Genomic DNA, 25857 nt, shown 5'->3' on the forward strand with positions numbered 1-25857 from the left:
CATGTACAGAAAGAATGTGATTCTACCTGGATTGTTGAAGCATATCTTTAGTCTCAGCACACTTGAGGCAGGGACTCAGTTAGCAATAGAAGAAGCGGCAGGGGCAGAGGCTGGCAGATCACTGAGTTCAAGGCTCACTTGGTCTATGATGTTAGAACTAGGACATACAGGGCTTTGGAGAGAACTCTGTGTCAGGAAACTAAAAGAAATTGAATAAGTAAATGAGTTCTATTCTCTGTATGTCACCTGTAAATAGTCAGTGCCATTTCCCCAGAGCTCAACGCTCAGTAAACTCTTGTAATAACAGAGCAGAGAGCAGCAGAAAGAGTTGAAAATAGTTCAGGAGATGCCAGTTTTCTTCTCTCGCTTCCCCCGCAAGAGGTGAAAGTCCTTCATGGACTGCCGCATGTACATGCTGGGGTGGGTTTGAGGCTTTTTAAAGCTGTGGTGGCTGAGCACAGGTGGATCCCTCCTCCTTTTGGTCCTGGGATGGTGTGCTTCTCTTCCGACTCGACTCTTCCTAAACTGCTTCAGCTCCTCTGTTTTCTTGAAGTTGTTTTCCCTGGTCCTCTTGGTTTTGTCTTGCTCGTGAGCTCCAGATGATTCCCTCCTGATGACTACGAAGTCTTTGAATTAGATACTGTGCATCTCGGATTATATTTAATATACTGAGTTATTTGAAAAATTGCAAAAGGTGAATATCTGGCCCTGGTGTAATCATGTCAGCAAAATCTATGCTGGAGACCATCACAGTCTGCTTGCTCCAGTCTCAAGATGACCAAAGGTTCTGCTTCAGAAGGAGACATGGTCAAAAGCAAGCTTCTGCCTCAGGGTGTTAGTGTCAGTAGAGTGCAGCGTGTGCTGCAAGTTGGGGTGTGCTAAAGGGAGAAGTGATGGGACGAGGTTTCCTGTGTGCCCTTAAGGGATCCATAAGCACTGATAGATTGGTGGCCATCTCATTCAAATTTTTCTTTCTAGTATTAGGGCTGTTGGCAAGGCCAGGAATTCTGGAGACCTTTGGATGGGGGCTGTCAAAGACCTGTCCCTATCAACAGGTGGTGTCCTCATCTGGGAATCCAGGGTGAAATACTAGCAATATTTTGGACTACAGCTGATGCAGTGTCTGGCCTGAGGTGTCAGTCCCAGGGACATCTCCTTTTCCACCACTGAAAAAGAGTCAAGGAAAAAGTTACTTGTAAGTGAGTTGCTCCCCTCCTTCTGTGCCCTCTCCACTTAGGCCCCTACAGTGATGGGGAAGGCGTTTCTATGATCTCTGCTTGAGTAGTAATTTTTCAGAACAATGAACCTGTGTTGAATTACAGTTGTAAACGCATGCAGTTCAGCCTCTGGGACTTTTGGTAGCTACCAAAAATGTACTGTTGCTTACTTATTTCCTCATCTAATCATGGTGGGAAAACTGGTGATCCACATATACAGAAAGTTGTTTTCCCCTGGGATTTTGGTGCATTCCTTTAGTCCCAGCACTCTTGAGGAAGGGACACAGGAAAAGGCATTACAAGAGGCAGTGTCAGGCAGATCTTTGTGACTTCAAGGCTATCCTGATTAGCGAGGTCTGTTCTCAAATATTCAGGGATATGGAGAGAGACACTGTCTTCAGAAACTAAACTCATGCATAAATTTATTCTATTTCTTATGTGTCACCCCATAAAAGGTTAATGCCATATGCCTCACAGGACAATGTGTAACAAACTGTAAAATGATTAGAACTCAGAATAGCCCAAAGAGTTGAAGATCTAGGGACAGGCCAGGATGGAGGAAATTTTTAGCACTCAAATATCAGTTGATCAGTGGTTGCTCAGGGAAGTAAAGGATTTTTTGCCAGCATGAGTAGCCATTATTTGAGGGGTTGTTCTTTAGAACCAAGTGAAATGTTTGCTAGTGATACCTCAGTTAGAAGGTTAATATCTAGATGATTTAGAATTAAATAAGTAAATCATAGGAAAGAAGACAACACATGTTTTCAAGGGTAAAGAAAGGGACTCTTCTTACAGATTTTGGAAAAACTGAGAATGAGCACATACAAATGTTCTGATTCAGGAGGAATCAGGGAAATGCATAGGGAACCTCCAGTGGATGCCATTGAAGGCCAACTAGAAAAAAGTGACAGACTCTGCTAATGGAGTTCGCCGAAAGGAATGTTATCGATTGCTGCTGTGATTGGATATTTTCCATCCTGAGTGGCTGTCAGTGTTCCAGAACCACCAAAGCCGAAACCTGGCCCACCACATGGTTCATGTGTACCTTCCCAAAGAACTCAGTATATTAGAGAGGTACTTGCCCATCAGTGTTGATTGCAGCACTGTCTACAGTTCATCAGGGAACATAGCATAGTGTCCAACAGTATTTCCATGGGTGAAGAAAATGTGATGTACAGAGAAAGTCAAGTCTTTGCAGCCATAGAGAGGGTAAGGTTATGTTGTTTGCATTATGTGTATTCAGCTCGGGTTCGATGAGATGGCTCAGTAGACAAGAACACTCGATTTTCTCGTAAAGTCCCCAGGTCGAATTCTGAGCACCTCATGATGGTTTTCAGTCTCTCTTAATTCCAGACTCCAGAGAACTGACACCCAGGTTTAGCCTCTGTGGGCACTCCACACATGTGTTACACAGTAGTTCATGTGGACAAAACAGACACAAACACAAAGAGAAATGAAAATGTCAAATGGATAATTTCAAAGACTGATACAATTTGAGATAAACCCACAATCCAAATCAATCCATTTCAGAAAGATACTCCGCCTTGTAGAATTTCTTTCAAGGTAGGATCTTGATTGTGTATACATGGACCCTGTGTTTCATATCATGAAAATGCAGGCATATCTTTATCCCAGACTACTGATGTTTAAATGGTTCATATTTGTGGTTTGAAACAGGAGGAAGTGTGGTAACAGCAGGGGTGTGTTCACTTTACAGTATACACTCCAGGAAACCTACCATGTTCAGTAACTCTGACTCGAATAATCACAGACAAACTGCATTAATTATAGCACTCTTCAGCCAATGACCCCAGCATATTCCTGACTAACTCTAACATCTTAATATAGCCTAGTAGTAGTAATCTGTTATCACCATGACTCTGTGACCTACTGTCAATGTTCTGGCATTCAGGTATCTTTCTCCTTTGGCAGCTACATGGCATCTCTTTGAGTTTGCCTGCTTTCTCTCTATATCTCAGTTCAAATTTCCTACCTGGCTTTGCCCTGCTCAGTCATTGGCTGAAACAGTTTTATTCATTAATAAGCAATGGCAAATAAAACATATTCACAGCATACAGAGTGAACTCCCACATCATCCTAGTATCCTGAAAATTAAAGTCCAGGAAAATAATTTTATTGCCACGAGAGCTTTTTGCTATAGCTTTAACATTAAATAAGTAGTCCCACTGACTTATAGCATATGATGTATCTATGTAACATATTATTACATAATTTGGAAACATAAATTAATAATAGTATAGTTCTAAGGAAGACATCAAAGCCCTCTGTATATCCTCATGGATGAAATAGCAGTCTGAAGTTTCTACAGTCAATTATAGTGTCTTCAAATATTTATAAATTTGTAAACTATGTCTTTCCATTCATATATATTCATATATCTAAATATTATTCTGCATTACTATGTATGTATCTGCATGTCTACACATTAACTAAGCCTCTAAACTTTATGTATACATGAATATCTGTATCTACATCTCACCTGTATATGTTGAGTAACATTGTGTTCCAATGGTTTGGACAGCACTTACACTGCATAGCCATAATATCTTGAAATTTCCATGTCTTTCTCCCTCTGAAGGAAAAGCGGTGGTTTGCCCAGAGAGGTACACTTGGCAGCATTCTCTCTCTCCTGTTGGGCCCACCTCTTCATGGCCTCCCTTTCTGGCTTCTGCTTTTCAGTGATTGACTGTGAGATGACTGGCCCTGGAATGTCCACTTTCCTCCATGGAATTGGTTGGTGGCTGAAGTCTCGCAGCAGGTATTGGATTTGAGGCTGGGAAGGATCTAGTTTCTTGTTTGTGGCAAAAGAAAGAGGCTCCCTGTGGAGTGAAGTGTGAGATGATCCTCTGTAGGGTGCATGCAAAGAGGCAGTCGGTTGAGGCCCAGTGCAAGACTGGATGGGCTTGCTTCTAATTGGACGTGTGGCACTGGTGTCAATTGGCAGAGTTGACTTGTCAGAGGCCATCAATGATGCGCTGGCAGGAGCTGGTTGGGATGGCTTGAGTTTGAGTTGCCTAGCAGAGTGGGAATGAGACCTCACTGGGTAAGCTGTAGTGGGCCTGTGTGAAGCCAGGCAGTGGAGCTTTGTAGAAACAGGTCTGGCTTGAGGCTTGTCCATGGCTAGGAAAGGAAGAGGTACTAACTTGACCTTCCCAGGCAAGGGCAGCTCATCCTGGGACGGAGGTGGACACTCCTTGTGAGCACTGCTCTCTGTTCTCTGAGCATTGCCAGGGGTTTTACCAGGGCCTCGACCCTCACGGGGCACATCTCCCAGGGATGTTTTGGTTGGGCCAGTCCTGGGATCTTTGTTGCTGCTGAAGTTTAGCAGAGCCTGGGAGGAGGAGATGCCAGTTTCCTTCCCCCTCTTCTTCCCCAGGGGGTGAAAGACCTGCACTGACTCCAGCATGTGCCTGCCGAGGTGAGTGCGAGGCTTCTTAAAGCTGTCATGGCTGAGCTCTGGTGGATTCCTCTTCCTCTTGGTCTTGGGGATGGTGGGCTTTTCTTCTGCCTTGACTCTGTGATTTGATGGCTTTAGCTCCTCTGTTTTCTTGGAGTTGTTTTCTCTAGTGTTCTTGGCCTTGTTTTGCCCCTGTGCCCATGCTACTCTGGGCCTCTTGGGTTCAAATATCTGAGATTTTCTATCCACGTTGTTGGCCATGTAGTCTATAGCCCCTTCAGTGGCTCCAGGATCATCTTCCTTCAGCATATCCTCATGCTGGGTTCTGGCCTGAGGAGCTCCATGAAGCACATCAGAGACTTTCTGGTCGTTCTTGATCCCTGGTTCAGATAGTCCGCTAAAGGTGCTCTCGCATGCCCTGGCCTGATCCCTCCTGATGTCTGTGGAGTCTTTGGTTTGGCTTGTTGTGAGATCTTCCATTTGGTCAAGGCCAGTGATGGAGTTTAAGAGTTGGGGAAGGTGACTATCTGCCACCAGTGTAGTCATGTCTGCAAAGTCAACACTAGACTCCATGACACTCTGCAGAGTCTCAAACTCTTCCAGACCAAGGCTACTGTTTCCCACAGTGGCATTATGAGAAGCTTGCTTCTGCCTCAGGCTCCCAGTATCACTGTAGTTCAAGGGCTGCTGCATGCCGGGGTATGCTAAAGGGTGGAGTGATGCATCTTGGTTAGAAATTGTGCCCTCGTAGGAATCCAGAGGTGTTGAATGCTCAGGATTCATTTCATCTGCATTGTTCTTCTGTGTCTTTTCCAGGCTTGGGGCTGGAGGCAAGGCCAGGAATTCAGAAGGACTGTGGATGAGGGCAATAAGTGACCTGTCCCCATGGACAGATGTTGTCTTCATCTGGGCATCCTGGGTGCAGGCATTGCCGAGGTCTGGACTCTGCAGTAGACAGAGTGTCTGACCTGAAGGTGTCAATCTTAGGGTTGCCTCCCTCCTTACCCCTGAAAAAGAGGAAGTTCAAAGTCAGTGCCTGGTAAGTGAGATGCTACCCCCCCTCTCAGTGCACCTCAGCACTGAGGCTCCTGCAGCAGTGTTGCAGGCATTCCTATGAGTTCTGCTGGAGGAGCAGGAAAAGCACCCCTTTTTGGAGACACATAGTAAATACTCATTTGTTTCTCATGTCCGTGGGAGATCATGTTTTTTCTTGTGTTTGTGTGGTGTGTACGTTCTTAGTGATCATGGGGAGGTGACAGAATTTCTTGGAGTGTGCTCTTCCATTTCTCTCCCATTTTCCTGTGAAACAGTGCCTCTCATTGCCTTGGGAGTTTACTCTGAGACAGGTTGTGTTGTTCACTATTTCCTAAGCTTACTCATCTCTGCCAGTTTCTTTTTGTTCATTGTATTACTCATATGTCCCCTGAAGCCTGGATTTTTGTATGGGTTTAGGTATCCATATCAGTTCCTCAATCCTGAAAGACAAGCAGTTCAAAAGCCCTGACATTCCTTAAGCTCCACATTTCACAGAATGTTTGTTAGTGATATGGAAATGTAAGACTGTAAAAGCTTTGAGGTTCAACTTTGTAATAGGAGAACATGACTTCATGATGTTGGCCTTGGGTCACTTCTGAAGATTCGGAAAGAGTAAACGAAAATGAGAAACTAGAATAGGGAGAATATAGAGCAAGAAAAGAGACAGAGACAAAGACAGAGAGAGGTTGAGCGAGACAGATAGGGTGAGTTGCTCCACTCTGCTTAGCAATATTACACAGGTCAAACTGTCACTACAGATTAAGTGTTAGAGATTGTCACAGCAGACACTTGGAACGTGGGAGGAAGGCTTCCTCCAGGACAGATTCAGAGTTCCATTTCTCTGGATACTAGTTTCAACTCAGGATAAATTTAGTGGTACAAAAACAGGAAAAATTCTTGATGTCATCTAGAATGTCAAAATATAGATTAGGAAGGAGGTGATTTTAGCGCACTAGTACATGGGCCTGATTAGCCTAGGTGGCAAAATATGTTCCTGTGGTGTAGTCCTTGGACATGTCTTTTTAAAAAAATATTTAAATATTTATTTATTTATTATGTATACAATATTCTGTCTGCGTGTTTGCCTGCAGGCCAGAAGAGGGCACCGGATCTCATTACAGATGGTTGTGAGCCACCATGTGGTTGCTGGAAATTGAACTCAGGACCATTGGAAGAGCAGGCAATGCTCTTAACCTCTGAGCCATCTCTCCAGCCCCAGGACATGTCTTAAAAAGGTTGGATGTCTGTCACTATCCTGCATTCTCTCTCATTATAAAGACTGCATTTAGGGATGGTGAGCCTGAGTCACAGCTAACATGTCAGGACTCCCATTCTTCCTCTGTGTGGACATCCACTTCTGACAGGTAGAGTTGTGTCTCCTCTGAGGGCTGGTGTCACACCTCCCCTCCTGGCTTTACTCACTTTGAAGGCTGGTGTCTGACATGGTGTGAGCAGATGTGGGCCAGTAGAAGGGAGAGGTGGAGTAAGGTGTTTGAACGTTCATTGATTGAATCTCCTTTAGTGGCATCATCATCTCTGAGGGCAGAGAGGAGGCCTGATTCCCAGAGCAGGACACAGTGCCATAGGCCTGCCCTTGCTGTCAGAATTCTTCAGCCACCGGGGGTCCCAGGCTGTTCTGGTCATTGTAATAGACCTGACTTCCATCCTGGTAGCAAGGTGCCAGGATATATTGTTGATCTGGTCCATTTGATGCTGTTGCCTGTACAAGGCAGGCAGACAGTGTTGGATAGGATGGCGGTAAGGCATTGATATGGAAAATATTATCACACTGGGCTGTCATAGACCAAGAGAAGTGGATGGTATTCTGGTCAATGACAGTTACAGGAGCATCCAGGAACGGAGCTTCCCTACTGGTCGTACTTTCTCTGAGATCCCAGTGGAGAACACTTGGATTGGAAAACGTCGAAGTAGAGATCTGTTTCTGGTCAGTCAGCTCAGTCAGCATGGTTGTGCCAGCTCGTTGGTAAAGACAGGCACTGTCTGTGAGCTGCTGGCAACATGTGCTGGAGTTTGATGACAGGAGCCATGCTGAGCTCACAGCTGGGGTGCAGACCCCATAGAAATTGTACACACTTTCTGCTGAGGGTGTGACATTCCTCAGCACAGGCACAGAGGGCTGCAGAGCACATTCTGTCCCAGGGAAAGGTGCACTTTGGCAATTTTCTGAAGGAAGCAAGATGAGAGTTGGAAAAATTTGAGATGGAAGCTTTGTAGCTTCCTGGGAGGGATTGTGTAATCTCCATGTTGCACTGTGTGGGAGAGTCTAGCATGAATGTTCCCTTACATATACCAAAGAAATGTGTTAAAATTGATCGTCGGAGCTATGTAGGATGACAATTATTTGATGAACTGTGTGCTTTTTTCTGTGTGGGCATGGAAATCCTATTTAATCTGCTTTAATCCTCGCTCAGATCTAGACACCACCCTTCTTTTTCTTGATTGTATATTATAATGCCTGTTGTGACACTTCCTCACAAATATATTCTACAACGGAAGTTTTTATTGGGAGGAGCCCCTTAGCCATTTTCCATGCCTGAGACTTAGTCCTGTTCTGTGGAGATCTTACAATAAACAGTGACCTAAGGTCTCTCTGCGTAGATCAGTCTGACTTTGAAATCACACAGATAGGCCTGTTCTGCCTCTAAAGTGCTGTTCTGGAGTTCCTGCCATGTCCGCCAGACTATTCTCTATTTTATTGAATTTTTTCATGAATGATGTGTAACAAATGAATACTGAATTTATGTAATTATCCTTTCTCTCTCTCTCTCTCTGTGTCTCTCTCTGTCTTACCCCCTCTCTCCCTCTCCCTCTGTTCCTTTTAATTTCTTGTATAATTAATGATATCTTATTATTCTATAACTTTTAAGCAATATTCAAATATGATTTCAGAAATACAACCTGCTGACAAAATTTCTTCTTGTTTGCTCAAGTTTAGTGTGTCCTCTTATACTGCTAATGTTTTATGAGGTTTTTCTCTGAATAGGATTGCTTCTCAATTTAATATCTGTTGATTAAATTGTTTTCTTAACAGTTCCTCAGTAACTGTTAATTTTTTATAACTCTTCTAAGGAGGAATCCTTGTGAGAATTTCCCCCCTCACAGCAGCGTTTCAGTTGCCATGGTCAGACTCTGACTGACTGGACTTCACAGCCCCAGTTGATACTATCCAACACCACCAGTGCACATGAGACATGGGGAACTGGGCAGAAGGTGGGCTGGATGGAGTAAGAGCCAGGGACAAGATCAGGATATTCTCTTCTATATGTGCCAGGGAACCTTCGTACAGACTAATATGAACTGTATGGTTGGTTAAACATGGCCTGCGAAATGACAGTGCCTTGTCCCTTTTGGTTATAATCTGTGGTCTTCTTCAGCATTGTGTTCTAAGCTACCATTGTAGACCACCAGGGTCCTCTCTGCAGTGTGCCTTCTTATATTTATATACTTTCTAAACCTGTACTGTGTTTGCCCCTGTCTCCGACTTCCTGTGGGTCTGTCTTTCCAGCAACACCGTCTATATTGAGTCTGTCTTTCCAGCAACACCGTCAATATTTCTTCCAGTACAACTGCTTTCTCGGATTCCACAGTTCTCTTATTCTCTTCTACTTTCCATGTTTAATCTAGGAAAGTCCAAGTAACTCCACAACATGGCAGTCATTGTTTTGTCCATAGTCTATATTCATTTGGTGAGTATGGAGAGAGGCCAGTGCAGAACATGTTAGACTTGAATTGACTTTCATCCCATCCAGTTCTCTCTCTATGTTGTGATTATAGTTGTGTGCCACCATCCAATACTTTTAGAGTAGTCCTGAATTTTAAACCAAGATTTAATCAGCAGTGTGTGTGTGTGGGACACTGTCTCATCAGTGGCGTTGTGTGCTAGATCTCTGTGCACCTTGTTCATGTTCTTGTGTCTCTGTAGTTTAATACCATCCAAAAGGGACTGATTTTATTCCCTGTTCACTTTCCTATGAAAACCCAACAGTACAGAACCCAAGCCTAGTGACACTGTTCACTCCTAGATGTGGATGGAAAACATTTGAGAATAAGCTCTCTGTCTAAAATCAACTACTTAGTAAGAACCAAAGCTAAATCTAGATATCTATATCAACAGCAATAGTATCCACATTCAATGAAGATTTAAAAGTATAGTAAAAGTCAGTGGAGAAGATCAAATGACATGTTTTAAAGTCTCTATCCTTACCTGACATGGTCAGGGAGAGAGGATCAGCAATCCAAAGTACAATGGAGCAAGATAATAGTTCAACCTTGTCTGATCAACTGACCTCAGTGCCTAGTGTGTCCAGTATCAGAGAGCACTCACTGGTCACTGGTCACCTGTGACCTGTGATGATCCAAATTTGTTTACAGTCATCACCACGGAAACACCAAGATTCTCCCAGGTGCTGGTAGGGTTGGAGGGAGAATGATGTCATAAATGAGGCAACAGCCAATGGGAAGGTTTGATTTCTAAATAGAAGATGGGATTGGTTGGAGAAGATGCCAGGATACCAACAGTAGATATGGAGGCTGAGGTGTGGGCTAGTGAAAGAAGCAATCATGGCATGGAAGTGCCACTTCCCATGGAGTTTATCCTACGCTATCATGATAGTGCTCTTATAAGGTTCATTGATGAAGTGGTGTAGAATGTACATATGTTGGGTCATCTTCCAACAGAGAGTGTCCCATCAGCCTACACTTACATACAGTGAGTAGTCTCAGGCAGGAGGGAGAACTGCTATGTTGAGGGAACTCATGTGATAGGCCATTCCAGTTCATCTGACATTTGTGCTGTCAGCATCTGTCCAGGACCCAAGGAAGAGATCAAAGTGCTCCTTTGTGACTGTGCAAGGTCAGGGCTTGGTGTACTATGTGCACCTGGGATGATGAGCTCTAGGACACTTGTCTTTGTGTTCCTTCTCCTACAGTCCTTCCTTATTCTGTGCTGGCCCATGCTGGACTGACAACTCTCTTGTATACTTTTCATCCCTTCTTTGTATGTTTTCACTCTTGGACCAGCCTGACCCTTCATCATTACACTTGTGGGCAATGTCACTTTGAACTTCCAGATCAGTGGTCCTCTGTGGTCCTCTGTGCATCCTGAAGATGCTTGTATTAGGATGCTGTTGGTAGGTCAAGCAACTTAATGGCTGACGGTGAGTGTGGATACAACTGTTTACTCTTTCAATCTCTCGTTGCTGTTGTGCTGCCCATACTCAGCTACTCTGTTTTTTTCTAATATATTAGATTAAAAAAATTACCAATCCAAGTTACCACTCTCTGTGCTTCCCAGTTTCTCCTCACACCCTCCCACACCATCCCTATCCAATCCTCAGAGAGGGTAATACACATTGGTTTGTGGAATCTTCAAGGCCCTCCCTACTATATCTAGGCTGAGTAAGGTATAAATCCAAAGAGAATAGGATTCCAAAAATCCAGTAGATGCAATTAAGATAAATCCTGGTGCCACTGCCAGTGACCCCCAAGTCTGCCCCAGCAACTCAACTGACAACCACATTCAGAAGTTCTATTTTGGTCCCATTCCTTTTCCTTCCCAGTTCGGTTGGAGTTAGTGATTTTCCATCAGCTCATGTAAACTGTTTCAGTGGGTGAACCCGTCATGGGCTTGGCTTCCTTGCTCATATTCTCATTCCTTCTGCTTTTCAACTGGACTTTGGGAGTCCAGCTCAGTTTTCCGATGTGGGTCTCTTCTTCTATTTCCATCAGTTGGTGGATGAAGTTTCTATGGTGATATTTAAGATGTTCATCATTCATACTACAGGACAAGTGAAGATTGGGCCCCCTCTCTATTGTTTAGGGTCTTAGCCAGGGTCACCCTTGTGTATTCCTGGGAATTTCTCTAGAGCCACGTTTCTGCTGACTCCAATGGCTTCCTCAATCATGATATCTCTCTCCTTCCTACGTTTTGACTTACCCTTTCCCTCAAGTTCTCCTCAACCCTCCCCTCTTCTTCTTCTCTTCCCCTTCTATCCTTCCCTCTTAATCAACCCCTATGCTTCCAATTTTGTCAGGCGATTTTGTCTGTTTCCAATTTCCAAGTGGATCTATATATGTTTTTCTTTGGGTTCACCCTATTACTTGTTTTCTCTACGATCATGAACTATAGGCTCAATATTCTCTATTTATGGCTAGTATTCACCTATGAGTGAGTACATACCATATTCATCTGTTTGGGTCTCGGTTACCTCACTCAGGATAGTGTTTTTTAATTCCAACCATTTACATACAAAATTAAAGATGTCATTTTTTTTAACCACTAAGTGGTACTTGAATGTGTAAATGTGCCACATTTTCTTCATCCATTCTTTGGTTCAGGGGCATCTAGGTTGTTCCCAGGTTTTTGTCATTACAAATAAAGTTTCTATGAACATAGTTGAAAAGATTCTTTTGTAGTATGATTGAACATCTTTTGGATATATGCCCAAGAGTGGCATTAGTGGGTCCTCAGGTAGGTTGATTCATAATTTTCTGAGAAACCACCATACCTTTAACTATATTGAGGTTTTATTTCATATGTGACATGTGAAAATTCTTCTGACTTTAAAATTTAAATTGTAGGGTTTCTTCTTTTGTATGCATTTAAAAATTATTGTGTTCAAAGAAAGTTTGGATTTATTCCTATCTAGATTTTTCACTAGGAATACACAACTTTATTGTTTAAAAAAAGCAAAATGTATATATATAGAGAGAGATAGGCTGAGCATTTAAGCCTTAAATATGCATTTTATTTATGAAAAATACAAGAATATAAACCTGATATTTCATAAATTATTTGATCCTAGGATAACTGTGACTCATACACTAACAATCCCTTTTTATTTGTATATGTATATCAATATTCGATTTCTCAATTTCACATTACTCATGCAATTTCCATGAAAGGCTCCAGAAAAGGAATTGGCACCCCCTGTTTTGAGGTGGTATTAAAGAATTCTGTGTGTGGATTACTAAGGATGTCAGCTGTGTGCAGCCTTACTCTAGGGGTGATCTCCTAGGGTTACTAACTTGGCCTGTGTTGTGTCCCTTTTCTTCTTTCTTGCTGTCACTAATGTTTATTATCAGTTTTTTCCTTTATTAAATATATCGTCAGAACACAGTTGATTAATTATCCTTGCTGTGTAAGAAAGTAAAAGTTGCCTTGCAATTATAATGCATCTAAAGTATATATTTGGAAATATAATCTATTATAGCTGTTGTGGAAAAAGGAAAATGACCCTGGAGGCAGTTTTGCTGTGCTCCTGCATTCACAGTGGTGTCGCAGCTTTCACACAGCACCTCCTTTACACCGAGCTAGTGCGCTAGCACACAGCCCCATGTTCCGCTCAGCAGAACTGTTCCTTCATGCAGAGAGTTCCATATCTTGTATTGCTAGAAAATTTCTACAAAAAAGAATATCCATTTACACAGGAGAGCAGACTGTCCCTGGATGTTCCCTGAGATTCCTCATGACACCACACTTGTCAGATAATGTGACACATTCCTAGTGGCAAGCACTGAAAGAACGAAGTTCATTAGGGCTCCTGGGTTAAGACCATTGACAAATATATGGTTCTCCGGTAGCAGTGTAGACCCCAGTGAGAAGAACATCACTGGGACTGTGTTACTGAGAAGGCTGTGTAGACAGAAAATGAGAGATGAATGGACAGATGGAAAGAATGATGATAGATAGGTAGATAGATGGAGATATAAAAAGAAATATGTTCTGATTTTCTTTCCTTTCATTTCTGTGTCTTTTAAATTTTTAAACTGTAGTTTCTTAATTTCCTCTTATTCAGAAAGTCAGTTTTTAACAGCCTATACTGATTAAGATTTCCTTGCCTCTACTCTTTTCATTCTCGATTCCCTACCTCTCAACATCTACTCCTTTTCTCTCTCTCTTTAGCAAAAAAAGTTTCAAGATATAATAACTAAGTGTGACAAAATAAAATACAATAATATGAAGAAACATCTATCATAGCCATGCTGAATATGGCTACACAATGGTCAGATAAGAGTCCCAACTGCTGTCTGAAGAGTCAGAGATACTCTAAATCTCAGCGTTCAGAGTACCATGATATTCTAAGACAATAGCTATAATATATGTACAGAGGCTCTGTGGTAGATCTATATATGCCACTGCTTCAGTCTCCGTAAGATTATATGAGCTGCGGTTTTGTTAATTCAGAGGGCTTTTTTTCTTTTGTCTTCCTCTGGTCCTGTGGCTCTAAAGGTCTCTCTGCCTTCTCTTGCATGTGATTCCCTTAACTTGGAGGGAGGGGTTTGATGAAGACTTCCCATGTTGTTGCTCCCTCCCCATAATGTCTGGCTGTGGGTGTCTACATATGTTTCCATCTTCTGCCAGAGGAGGTGCTTCTGATGATGAATGAGTAAGGAACTGATATATGAATAAAACAGTATGTTATTAGTTGTCATGTGTTGATAGTTTTGAATTTATATTTAGATTAGTTTTTCTTTCTTTTCTCCTTGGGGTTCTGGACTATCTAGTTCCTGTCTCTTGGTTACACAGCCAGTGTTGGTTATGGTTCCATCTCTTGGAATGTGCCTTGAATCCCATCAGACATTGTCTGGCTACTCACACATGTTCTCTGTAAGCATTGCCCTATCAAAATTTACAGGCAAGACAGATTGTAGGCCTATGTGTTTGTGGCTGTGACAGTTTTCACATTTCTCTTTCCTCAATCTGCAAAATCCCTTTTCACACCAGGGACATTTGATTGTAGGGGTTAAGGCTACATGCAGGCAACAGGTTGATATCTCCAGCATCAGTGAGTATATGGGCTTTTGTCCTAGGAATGGTACCTTCTCTGTCACTTTGCAGAGAGCAACCATGTATTTTAGCAACAGCCTGACATGTTTGACGGTTGTGATGGCTCCCTCAGGACAATAACTCAACTAAATGCAATCAAATTTTACCATTCGATATCTTGTCTAGTGAGGAAAGATGACTTTTCTAGGCTCCATATTTCTGATTTTCTGGAGTCCCCTTTTGTATTGCCTTCATGAATTCCAGAAAGATTCCACTGTACTGCCATGCTGTACACTCAGGTAAATTGGGTATATTTTTCATTAGAAATAATAAGCTGGCGTCAGAGATAGCTTGTCATTCTGAAACCACTCAGTGGCTAGTTAGAAAAGTGAGTGAGGCAGCTGCTTCTACAGTGTTGTTGTGGAGCGTGTCAGACATGTGCATAAATTTGAGTGGATGGGTAGATCACGGCTATGTTCTTGTGTTTGAGTCAGTGTAAAGAGATTGGTTTGATATGACCAGATGTGTAAAAGCTGTTATGATGTGCAATGGCCCCACGAGAATCCTGAAAACTGGGTGCTGAAGGGACTTGTCATGTTATCTAGAATACAAAATTCCAAGTGAGGGGCTCTTTGTAAACTGCAGTGGAACAGACTGCCCTCCTTGTTTAGAGAATCTTCTTAGTGTGTGACTTGGCACAAAGACTATCCCCTGATGGCATTGGCATTGGTAGGTCTGCACAGACCCTGCCCGTATGTGTATGAAACATTTCTTAACGTCAGTGGTACCATGGTGTCATCACAGTTTCTGAAAATTAGGGATAGTATCACCAAGGAGAGCAAAAATATGTCAAAGAATTTGAGAAATGGGACCCTGAATGAGTGGAAAATGGTGCTCACTGAAACCACATGCTTGCTAAATTCTAAGTGCCAGAAGTGGTCTTAAGACTCAGGAGATGTTGGCCAAGAAACTCTTCAAGACCTCCCAAAAGATGAAGGCTATTTGGATCCTTTTATTTGGTATGAGTAAGAAGTAGATGACTGTCCTCTGTTTCATTTGTAGGATATACAGAAGTCAGACTTGCACCAAGCTGTAATCTCCCTTTCTGCTGGCAGGCTGGCTTTCATAGACGAAGCAGGTTTAAGCTGGGGAAGAATGCTCAGAAACTGTCCTATTAGTTTGTGTGCTATCTCTCCCACACTACTAAAATGTGAAGCAAGAGGTAGACACTGGCACAAGGAAGGCACAGTTGTTAGATATATTAGCAACAACTCTCCATTTTGATTTGGAAATACATGCCTAGAAGCGAATTTTTTTCTTATTTATTTATTTATTTATAAAAATGTCCACTTTCTCCCCTCCTCCCAATACCCTCCCATTCCCCCAACTCCCTCCCTCTCCCTCCTCCTCTTCTCCTCCTCCCTCTCCAGTCCTAAGAGCAGTCAGGGTTTCCTGCCCTGTGGGAAGTTCAAGGTCCTCCCCCCTCCCTCCAGGTCTAGGAAGGTGAGCAGCCAAACAGACTAGGATCCCAAAAAGCCAGTACATGCAGACGAAACAAGACCCAGTGTCATTGTCAATGGCTTCTCAGTCGGCACGTCAGCCACATTCAGAGAATCTGGTTTGATCACATGCTCGTTCAGTCCCCGTCCAGCTGGCCTTGGTGAGCTCTCATTAGATCAGTCCCCTTGTATCAGTGGGTGAACGCACTCCTCGCTGTCCTGACTTCCTTTTTCATGTTCTCCCTCCTTCTGCTCCTCATTTGGACCTTGGGGGCTCAGTCCAGTGCTCCAATGTGGGTCTCCATCTCTATCTCCATCCATCGTCGGATGAGGGTTCCCTCTGATCCTGCCTTCCTTGCTCACGTTCTCCCTCCTTCTGCTTCTCATTTGGACCTAGAGAGTTAAGTCCAGTGTTCCAATGTGGGTCTCTGTCTCTATCTCCATCCATCGCCGGATGAAGGTTCTATGGTGATATGCAAAATATTCATCAGTATGGATAGAAGCGAATTTTTATGTTTCACCGTGATGCACAACAAAATCTCCTGTGACTCAGGGTATCACAGGTCACAGTGGGAAGAGAACTCTTAATGTTTTATTGAAGGGAATGGATGGGCCTCTGCATTTTCCTTTTGCAAAATGCAGTCCATCCAAAAATAGGGACTGTCAGGCAAGCAGGAGTGCAATGGTTTGTATGTAAGAGCTAATTCAGTCAGCCTGAGTATTGTAGCCTAATTTTTTACCCCATAATAAAATGGCTATCCCATTGAGCTAAGATCACTTGGACTCGATCTTTCTAGATGCTAGAGAATATAAGAAGTAGAGAGTTATCTGTAAGTCAGGGACTTCCAAGTATTGCTTCCATAGGAGGCACAAATCAGTTGGTGGGTGTAATGTGAAGTATTGTACCCTCTGTGTATTTCAATGTCTTTAAACATCAAAGCCAGGTCTACCACTCCTCCTGTCCAAACTGTTCCAAGGTGTTGAATGGATTATTGCTCTGCACATTACTGTACATTGCAGGCTTTTCAGGATTAGGGATATCTGTGTTAGGGCCTGAACTTGGTGTCCAATAGCAGAGCAACTGATAAGAAATATGTGATGTCTGCAAGCAGTGGAACTCGTTACAGTAAAAACAATGAACGCAGTCAAGGTGATTGCAGGAGAATTCTTGTAACTCGAGATAATCAGATTGAACCAAATGTATTCAGTCCCACACAAATATCTTCTTATCCTATCTCACTATGTGCATACTTAGTGACACATTTCTACACATAGACATTCACGAACTATTAGGCAACACTGTGAAGCAGAAGAACATTGCCTAAGATATTTGGTGAGAGCTAAGGAATGGCTAGGTAGTGGGAACAGAGTGCTGTGGTCAGTATACAATATACAGAATAAAATGTGTGCATTGAATAGTACAATGAGAATTAAAGTCAACGAGAAGAACTGAATACAAGTACATCATTTTGTTAATTGCTTTAATATGTAACATATTTCCTGAGTTTTGTTTAACACGTGTTATTCTACAAGATACTTAATTTGAAAACATAAAGATTAAAATAATACTCTGAACGTTAATGTATATCCTTCAGCATATCCTTGTGCTGGGTTCTGGCCTGAGGAGCTCCATGAAGCACATCAGAGACTTTCTGGTCGTTCTTGATCCCTGGTTCAGATAGTCCGCTAAAGGTGCTCTCGCATGCCCTGGCCTGATCCCTCGTGATGTCTGTGGAGTCTTTGGTTTGGCTTGCTGTGAGATCTTCTATTTGGTCAAGGTCAGTGATGGAGTTTAAGAGTTGGGGAAGGTGACTATCTGCCACCAGTGTAGTCATGTCTGCAAAGTCATTGCTAGACTCCATGATACTCTGCAGAGCCTCAGGCTCTTCCAGACCAAGGCTACTGTTTCTCAAAGTGGCATAATGAGAAGTTTGCTTCTGTCTCAGACTCCCAGCATCAGTGTAGTTCAAGGGCTGCTGCATGTCGGGATGTGCTAAAGGGAGGTGTGATGCATCTTGGTTGTGAATTTTGCTGTCGTCGCCATTCAGGGGCATTGATCATTCAGCAGTCAACTCATCTATATTGTTAATCCGTGCTTTTTTTCTGTCTTAGCGCTGACTGGAAGGCCAGCATTTCAGAAGGACTGTGCACGAGGACAGGTACTCTCTTCATATGGGCATCCTGGCTTCAGATTTGCTGAGGTCTGAACTCTGCAGCCTTCAGTGTGTCTGGAACGAAGGTGTCAATCTCAGGGTCCTGTCCTCCACCACTGAAAAAGAGTATTTTTCAAAATCAGCACCTGGAAAGTGAGATGCTCCTTTCCTTTCAGTACACGTCAGCACTGAGACTTAAGCAGCCTATGAGTTCTGCTCAAGTAACAGGGACAGCACCTCTGTTTGGAGACGTAGTAACTATTGTGATGTTTCTGGTACCATGTGATGTCGTGTTTTCTCTGATGTTTGTGTTGTGTGTATGTGCTCAATGATCATGGGGAGGTGACAGAATACCTTGGTGAGTGTTCTTCCCTTTCTCTTTGAACCAGTGCCTCTCATTTACTTGGTAGTTTGCTGTTAGACAGGTTTTCTGGTCCATATTTTCCTAAATATACGTATTCCTCCCAGTTTCTTTCAGTTCATGGCATTACATAAATGCCACAGAAGCTTGGAATTTTTATGTGGGTTAAGGTATGCCAACCCAGTTCCTCACTCCTCAAAGGCAAGCAGTTCAAAAATCTTGACATTTCTCCAGTCCCACATTTCACAGAATTGTTATAATGACATGAAGATTTCAGACTGTGGAATCTTTGGGCTTCAGCTTTGTTGTAGAGAACATGCCTACATGATCATAGCCTTGGATCACTGCTGAAGATCCAGAGAAAAGGAGAAAAAGAAACATAACGAGAAACATATGTGAAATAGAAAGAGAATAGAGAATGAGAGAAAGAAAAGAAACAAAGACAGAAAGTGGCTGAGACAGACAAGGAGTGATGATATGAACCTACTTAGCAATATTACACAGGCCAAAACAAATTCGCACTACAGTTTTGAGTGTTAGAGAATGTCACATCAGACACTTGGAATGTGGGAGACACTTCTAGTAGAAGTTCAGAATTGCACTGCTATGGAGTCTGACATCAACTCAAGGAAAGTTAAGTGTTTTCAAAACATAAAATTGTTGATGTCATCTGGAATCCTGAAACAGATCAAGAAGTAGGTGATTGTAGTGTGTTGGTACATGGGACTGATTGGCTTGGGCAGTGATATGTGGTCCTTGGACATGTCTTAGTGAGGGATGGATGTCACTCACTGTCCTATATTCCCTCTCATTATAGAGACTGAATTTTGGGATGGTGAGCCAGAGTCAAAGATAATATGTCAGGGCTTCCTTTCTTTCCCTCTGTGGACATCCACTTCTGAACCTTAGACCTGTGTCTCCTCTGAGGGCTGATCTCTCATGTCCCCTCCTGGGTTTACTCACCTTGAAGATTGGTGTCCCGAGTAGTTTGAGCAGATGTGGGATAGTAGGTGACAGAGTTGGAGAAAGGTATTTGGACTTTCATTGGCTGAATTTCCTTTTTGTTATTGTCATCTGTGGTTGCAGAAAGGAGGTCTGACTCCCCAAGAATGACACAGAGCCATAGGCCTGCGGACACTGCCTGATTTCTACAGCTATAAGGTTTCGCAGGCTATTGTGGTTGTAGGAACAGAAATGACTTCCCTTCTGGTAGCAAGGTGCCAGGATATATCCTTGATTTGCTATGTGTGGTGCTGTTTCCTGGAGAATGCTTGCCAACCGTGTTGGATAGGATAGAACTAAGACACAGAGGTCTAAACTATTATCAAACTGGACTGTTGTAGGCAGGGAGGAGAGTGTGATATTCTGGTCAATGATAGTTACAGAAAAGTCCAGTAATGGAGCTTTCCTCTTGTCAGTGCCTCCTGTGAGATCCCAAAGGAGAACATCTGGACAGTAGAATGCCAAAGTAGAGCTCTAGCTCTGGTCATTTAGCACAGTCAACATGGTCATGCCAGCTTGTTGGTAGAGGTAGACACTGTACATGAGCTGATGGCAACACATGCTGGTGTCTGATGGCAGAAGCCATGCTGGACTCAAAGCTGGGGTGGAGGCTCCATAGAAGTTGTACACACTTCCTTCTGAGGGTGTGGCATTTCTCAGCACAGGCACAGAGGGCTGCAGAGCACATTTTGCCCCAAAGAACAGTGCACTTTGGCAATTTTCTGTAGGAAACAGGAGGACAGTGGGAAAATGGTGAGATGGAAGCTTTCTTGCTTCCTGTGAGGAGCTGTGTATCTCTAGGTTGTACTGTCTGGGAGAGTCTAACACCTGTGTTCCCTCACATATCCCAAACAAATGGCTTCAGAATGATTCTTGTTACTATATAGGATGATATTCATTTGATGAGTTGCCTGTACTTTCTGTGTGGAAGTGGAATTCCTAATTGATCTGCTTTAATCCTCTTTCATATCTAGATGCCACCCTTCTTTTTCTTGCCTTGTTTTACTCTAACACTTGTTCAAATACAACCTCACAAATATGCCCTAGAACAGAAGGTTTTAAAGGTAGGAGAACCTTGGGCAGCTTCCCATGCCTGTGCCTTTGCCCTGTTCTGTACAGATCTTACACTATGTAGAGAGTTAGGGTCTCTCAACCTAGAACAGCCTGGCCTTGAAATCACACAGATAGGCCTACTTCTGTCTCTAGAGTACTAGTGTTGTAGAGAGTTACAAAATAATTCCACATGAGTTCAGAATTACGTGTAATAAAAGGTTATTTATTTAGGTGTAAACTCACAGATTACAGTTCTAGATCACATTCCTCTGCATGAATGGAGAATAGGAACCAAATCTAGCAGCTGGAAGTGAGAGCCAGAAGCAAGAGAGTGAGTGCATGCTTTACAGCTGCATTTATAGTATAAGAGACCATGCCCAAGTGGGCTGGTATCTTAAAGGCTATTGGCTGAATGAGCTCCCATAGCACCTTCCCTTTTTGTTTAAATAAGAGAGTTCCAAACACAACACAAAACTATGTACTCTAGGAACAGATATCAAGTATAAAGTTAGAAATACAACAAGCATAATCAATATTAAGCAAGAGACATATCCTGTTTTAATAAGCATTCTATCCTTAGGAGTCTAAGTCTTGTATTGGAAATGGCTTGGCTAGATCATAAGAGAATGGTATCTATGACTATCTAATTTTCAACCCCATCGAAGACCTGAGAAGGGAGATAATATTAATTGAGTAGGCAGGAAGTGTAATCAAGCAGCTTCCAAAATGTGTAGTGGGTGATAGAGACAACTGGGTGCCTGAGCAATCACTCAAAGTCTCATTTGCAATGCTGAATCAACCAAATTGGCTAAGGTCTAGAGTAACTGATAGACCATTTTCAGAGGCAGGAAAAATTTCAGAACCATCTTACCGTGTCTTGGCAAGGTTTGGCGTTGTTTTTCTTATATCCTGCTTGTCCAGTCTGGACATCGTGCACTTTGTCAGTGGTCAAGGATGGGCAGTTCCTTGTCCAATGGCCAGTTGTGCTAAAAAGAAAACCAACACCAAGTGGAGTGTCTTTGGTATTCAATACTCTCTCAAGAATAGATTATTGCTTCTGGAAGCAATCATGTCTTTCATCAACAGAATCCTAAGTTATTTAGGTGCCATGTTCTATAGATCTTTGAAGTGGTCGTCAAAGGTTACCCATTTATGCAGAATACAGTATCTATGTATCTAAAGAACCTAATTAGTCTGATTAAAAGTATAACATACATGAATAAATATTAATCGATAATACTTAATACCTATATAACTTAATGATTAAGACTTCATATCAGAATATTAAACTATCTTTAAACAACTATATAGTAAAGGAGGATGATGACATCAAAATATAAACAATATATGAATATCTTGACAGAGGTAGAAATATATAATGCCATGTGATAAATATTCCCTAAAAATTGTATCAGTATATAAAATGTCTTAAACGTAGGTAGAAACATGCCATGCATACAGTCTGACAAAATAACTTTGCATAGGTATACAAATATTGAAAACAGAAATAGAAGCATATTCAATATGACAAATTTAATTTGAACTTGTATGGATATAAAAAATTAATACTAATGAAAATTGTCCATAAATAATAGCTCACAAGTATTCACTCTGTTACTCACTATTATTATTATAATTTGCATGAGTAAGTTCACACTCATCTACCCATTATCCCATCGAATTATCCTTTTTTTGATCTCTGGGCTTACATAATTTCCACCCCAACCCCCAACCCTATACAAATAATAATCAACCCCCTAAATCGTGTTTCTAACTGTGAGAATAAACTTTGTTGGGAGAGGGGATGTCATCTTCTAGAATTGCTTCTTGCTGTCATGGGGGCAATGTTTTTTCCTATGGGATTCTGTAAAAGTAAAATGATGGTTAAGTTTAAAGATTGCTGTTTTGTATAATTGCAAATGGGTCTCTGAGTAGTTAATAGGGAATGTTTTCTGAGTTCTTATTTGTAGTTCTGGCCAGAATGTTATAAGAAGGTTCACCGTTTCCGTAGCTGGTACTCAAAAATTGTTCTCATAGTAGCACTAGCAGCATAATGACGTCATGGTGAAGCTGTTGTTGTGGGGCCCCATCTTCTTCAAGGAAGCTTCAAAAATTAATGCAGGAAAATCTACTGTTCATTGTTGAAAACATAAATGTTATTCATATAGACATATTCACTGAAAGACATGATATAGACAAAATGGGCATGGAGAAAATTAAAATATTTTTTAAAAAAATCTATCTTCTTTCTGTCCCATACCAGATGGCTCCTGACATGAGACAGAAATTCTGAATTTTTCTTTAACAACATGCTTGGATTTAGAAAAGTATAGCCATTGTCCAACTCTAAAGGAAACACACACACACACAGACATGTGTGTGTGTGTGTGTGTGTGTGTGTGTGTGTGTATAATCAAATTTTACTGTGTAGATTATACAGCATCATAAGTCAGTTTTCTCTTTGCTTGTTGATTCTTTCTGAATAGCTATCTTTTCATCTTTAGGCATCTAGATGCCCAGGGTCTCTCAAATCTTTGAAGATGAGTATTTTCCTGCAAAGACAAGAACAGAACCCTGTCCCAACACTTACGGAGTTTTCTTACCACCTGTATAATTGTCACCTCTGTGGATGAACTGTCATTTATTTCTGAAGATATTTCTCCTTTTCAAACCAAATATTTATTAATTTTGATGGTATACATAGCTTTTCTTCTCCTATGGAAACAAGAATGAAACCCCTTCTCCAATGTAGCACATCTCCTGGTTTCCATTGTGAGGTTAGCATATCTTTGAAATATACCAGCTGATTTAATTAAAAAGTGTTTTTTTATTATCCAATGTCTCTCTGCTGCTGTTGATCCTTTCTCATTAGCATTAGGAAATTTCAAGGTTAACAAAGCATTATACAATATATTTCTGGGGGTATTTTTCATTCCTTTCTGTCTGTTTGACATATCCTTTATAGTTTTATTTGAACTTTCTAAAATGCCTGTCCTGTAGATTGTTTGGTATACTTGGAATATGTTTTATATTGTAATAATCAAGAACTGCTTTATTTTCTCAGACATATACTGACCATTATATGTCTTTATTTGTGCAGGAATACCCATGATGGCCATAATTTCTAATAAATGCATGATTACTAAATCAGTCTTTTCTGAGCTCAAGAAGTTGTCCATTGAAAACCTGAATAAGTGTGAATGGTTTGGTGTACATATTTTAACTTTCCAAATTCTATAAAGTGGAACACATTCTTCTCTTACAGGAGGCCACCAGTTGGTTCCCTGATGCTCAGCCCTGAAATAACCACACAGAAACTGTATTAATTAATTCACTGTTTGGCCCATTATCTCTTGCTTTTTATCGGCTAACTCTTACATCTTAATTTACTCATTTCTATTAATATGTGTATCACCACATGGCTATGTCTTACCAGCAAGTTTCCAGCATGTCTGTTCCCAGCGACGGCTCCATGGTATCTCCTGACTCTGCTTTCTTTCTCCCAGGATTAGTTTAGTTTCCCCCAACTACCTCTGTTCTGCCCTGCTTTAGGCTCAAGCCAGCTTTCTTTACTCATTCATAGTAATCACAGCACACATAGGGGAATCCCATATCACCTCTCCTTTTCTGTCTAACAAAACCAGAAGGGTTAAATTTTAACATAGTAAAATTACATATAACAAAAGAGGTATCAGGCAAGAATTACAGTTACAATATTTATACCTACTTTATTTTTTATCATAACTAAGGAACACTATAATTATAAATATCTATTCTTCAGCTCCACCAAAGACTTCAGAAGAATATAATATTACCTAAGTTAACTGGAAGTACATTTTAAACAACTTAAAAAACTCTAAAATTGACAGAGACATCTTGCTGTCTGGACAGTCACCCAAAGTTGTTCTGTACCATTGGGAAATCTATCTTCAGCCTACAGACCCATAGTTTCCAGCAGACTTTTCCATGAAGCAGAGATTTTGAAGATCTCTTCTGCCTTGTAATGGCAAAGTCCATCACTTGCTTTCTTCTGTGTCCTGCAGAATGTCTGGCAGACTCTTTCATGAAGCAGGAACCCCAAAGGGCCATGTCATCTTTAGGCAAGTTCAGCAGTCATTTTTGGTGTGTCCTGTATATCCAATTCATGCAGCATAACATCAAGCAATCCAGCAAGAGCAGTCTCTTGCCCAAATGGCTAACCAACTCCATAAAAAGCTTCTTTGATGACCATGATTCTCTTGAAGTAACTGGTGTTGCCAGTAGCAGATGTGTCTTATATCATGAAAATCCTAAATTATTAAAACATTTTAAATTCCATATTCTGAAGGTCACTGGAAGCTTTGAAGAATATCTATTTAACTGAAATATATCTCTATATATCCAGAAAAACTAACTAACATGCCTAGAAGCTTGACTATTATAGATGACTAGCTGTTAACCTATATTTCTTAATTATATATTATGTCTTTAAATGAGCACAAACACAATACCTTAAATGAGAGCAGAAATATAGATATACACAGTATAACAAAATTGACCTTAAAATTGTATCAATAGACCAAGATCCATACCAATGCCAATATCTATAACATATCCCCTTTTAAATGGAAACAAATGTTCATAAACATTATTTGGGAATATGAGCATAGTTCTATCTAAACTGCTTCCTGCTTTTGTTGGGCCAAGAATTTTTGGGGTTGTGCATGGCAATCTTTCAGGGAATCTTGTTGCATCAAACCACATTAGTCTGGAAGGATTCAATAGGTTCTCATCCTCCGTGGAAACAAAGGAAGAACTTTTTTTCCAAAGCAGCATATACTTAGACTCAAATTTTGGAATCAAGAAACATTTAAAACATATATATTGGTTTAGCTTAGCAGTCTCCAGAATCAAATGTCTCTCTGCAGTCAAAAAATTCAAAGAAAACACAATAATATACATAATCTAGACTCTTTGTTTATTTTCCATCCTTACATGGCTTATTTTTCTTACTCCTTTTAATCTATGACTGACTGTACTCTGTCACTTTAAAGACTTTGCTTAATTTTTTTTAAAAATGATTTACTTCCTTTTATAACTCTTTATACTCTTCTTCTCTCTCCCAAACCTATGTACATTTATATAACACTGGGACTCATTTAGAGGTCTTTTCCATCTGAGTTTACCTTTATTGTATATATGTAATCCTTTACTGATGAGGACTGCTTCTTAAAATGTTAAGTACTTCTTAAACCCCAAGCAATGGCATTGCTAGGGAAATACAGTCCTGCTCCACCCATTCCAACATAGTGGAAGTCCGTTCACTACCTCTGAGGCTGCTGGGTAGAAGCC

At 41.4% G+C, this 25857-nt stretch overlaps 1 protein-coding gene and 1 pseudogene across 1 annotated transcript; both read right to left on the reverse strand.

The window, feature by feature from the left end:
- Positions 1 to 1998: 1998 nt before the first annotated feature.
- LOC148123315 (uncharacterized protein C2orf78 homolog) lies at positions 1999 to 10014 on the reverse strand. Its single transcript, XM_087905483.1, has 2 exons — positions 9896 to 10014; positions 1999 to 5642 (listed from the first exon to the last, which is right to left on the reverse strand). Exons 1-2 carry the CDS (start codon positions 9900 to 9902, stop codon positions 3763 to 3765), a joined length of 1887 nt encoding a protein of 628 aa, XP_087761609.1. The 5' UTR covers positions 9903 to 10014; the 3' UTR covers positions 1999 to 3762.
- On the reverse strand, positions 7271 to 9304 carry LOC146896066 (uncharacterized protein C2orf78 homolog; annotated as a pseudogene).
- Positions 10015 to 25857: the final 15843 nt, after the last annotated feature.

The sequence above is a fragment of the Myodes glareolus genome, chromosome 1 (genome assembly GCF_982192425.1).
Source record: "Myodes glareolus chromosome 1, mMyoGla1.1, whole genome shotgun sequence".
In the NCBI taxonomy this organism is placed as follows: domain Eukaryota; kingdom Metazoa; phylum Chordata; class Mammalia; order Rodentia; family Cricetidae; genus Myodes; species Myodes glareolus.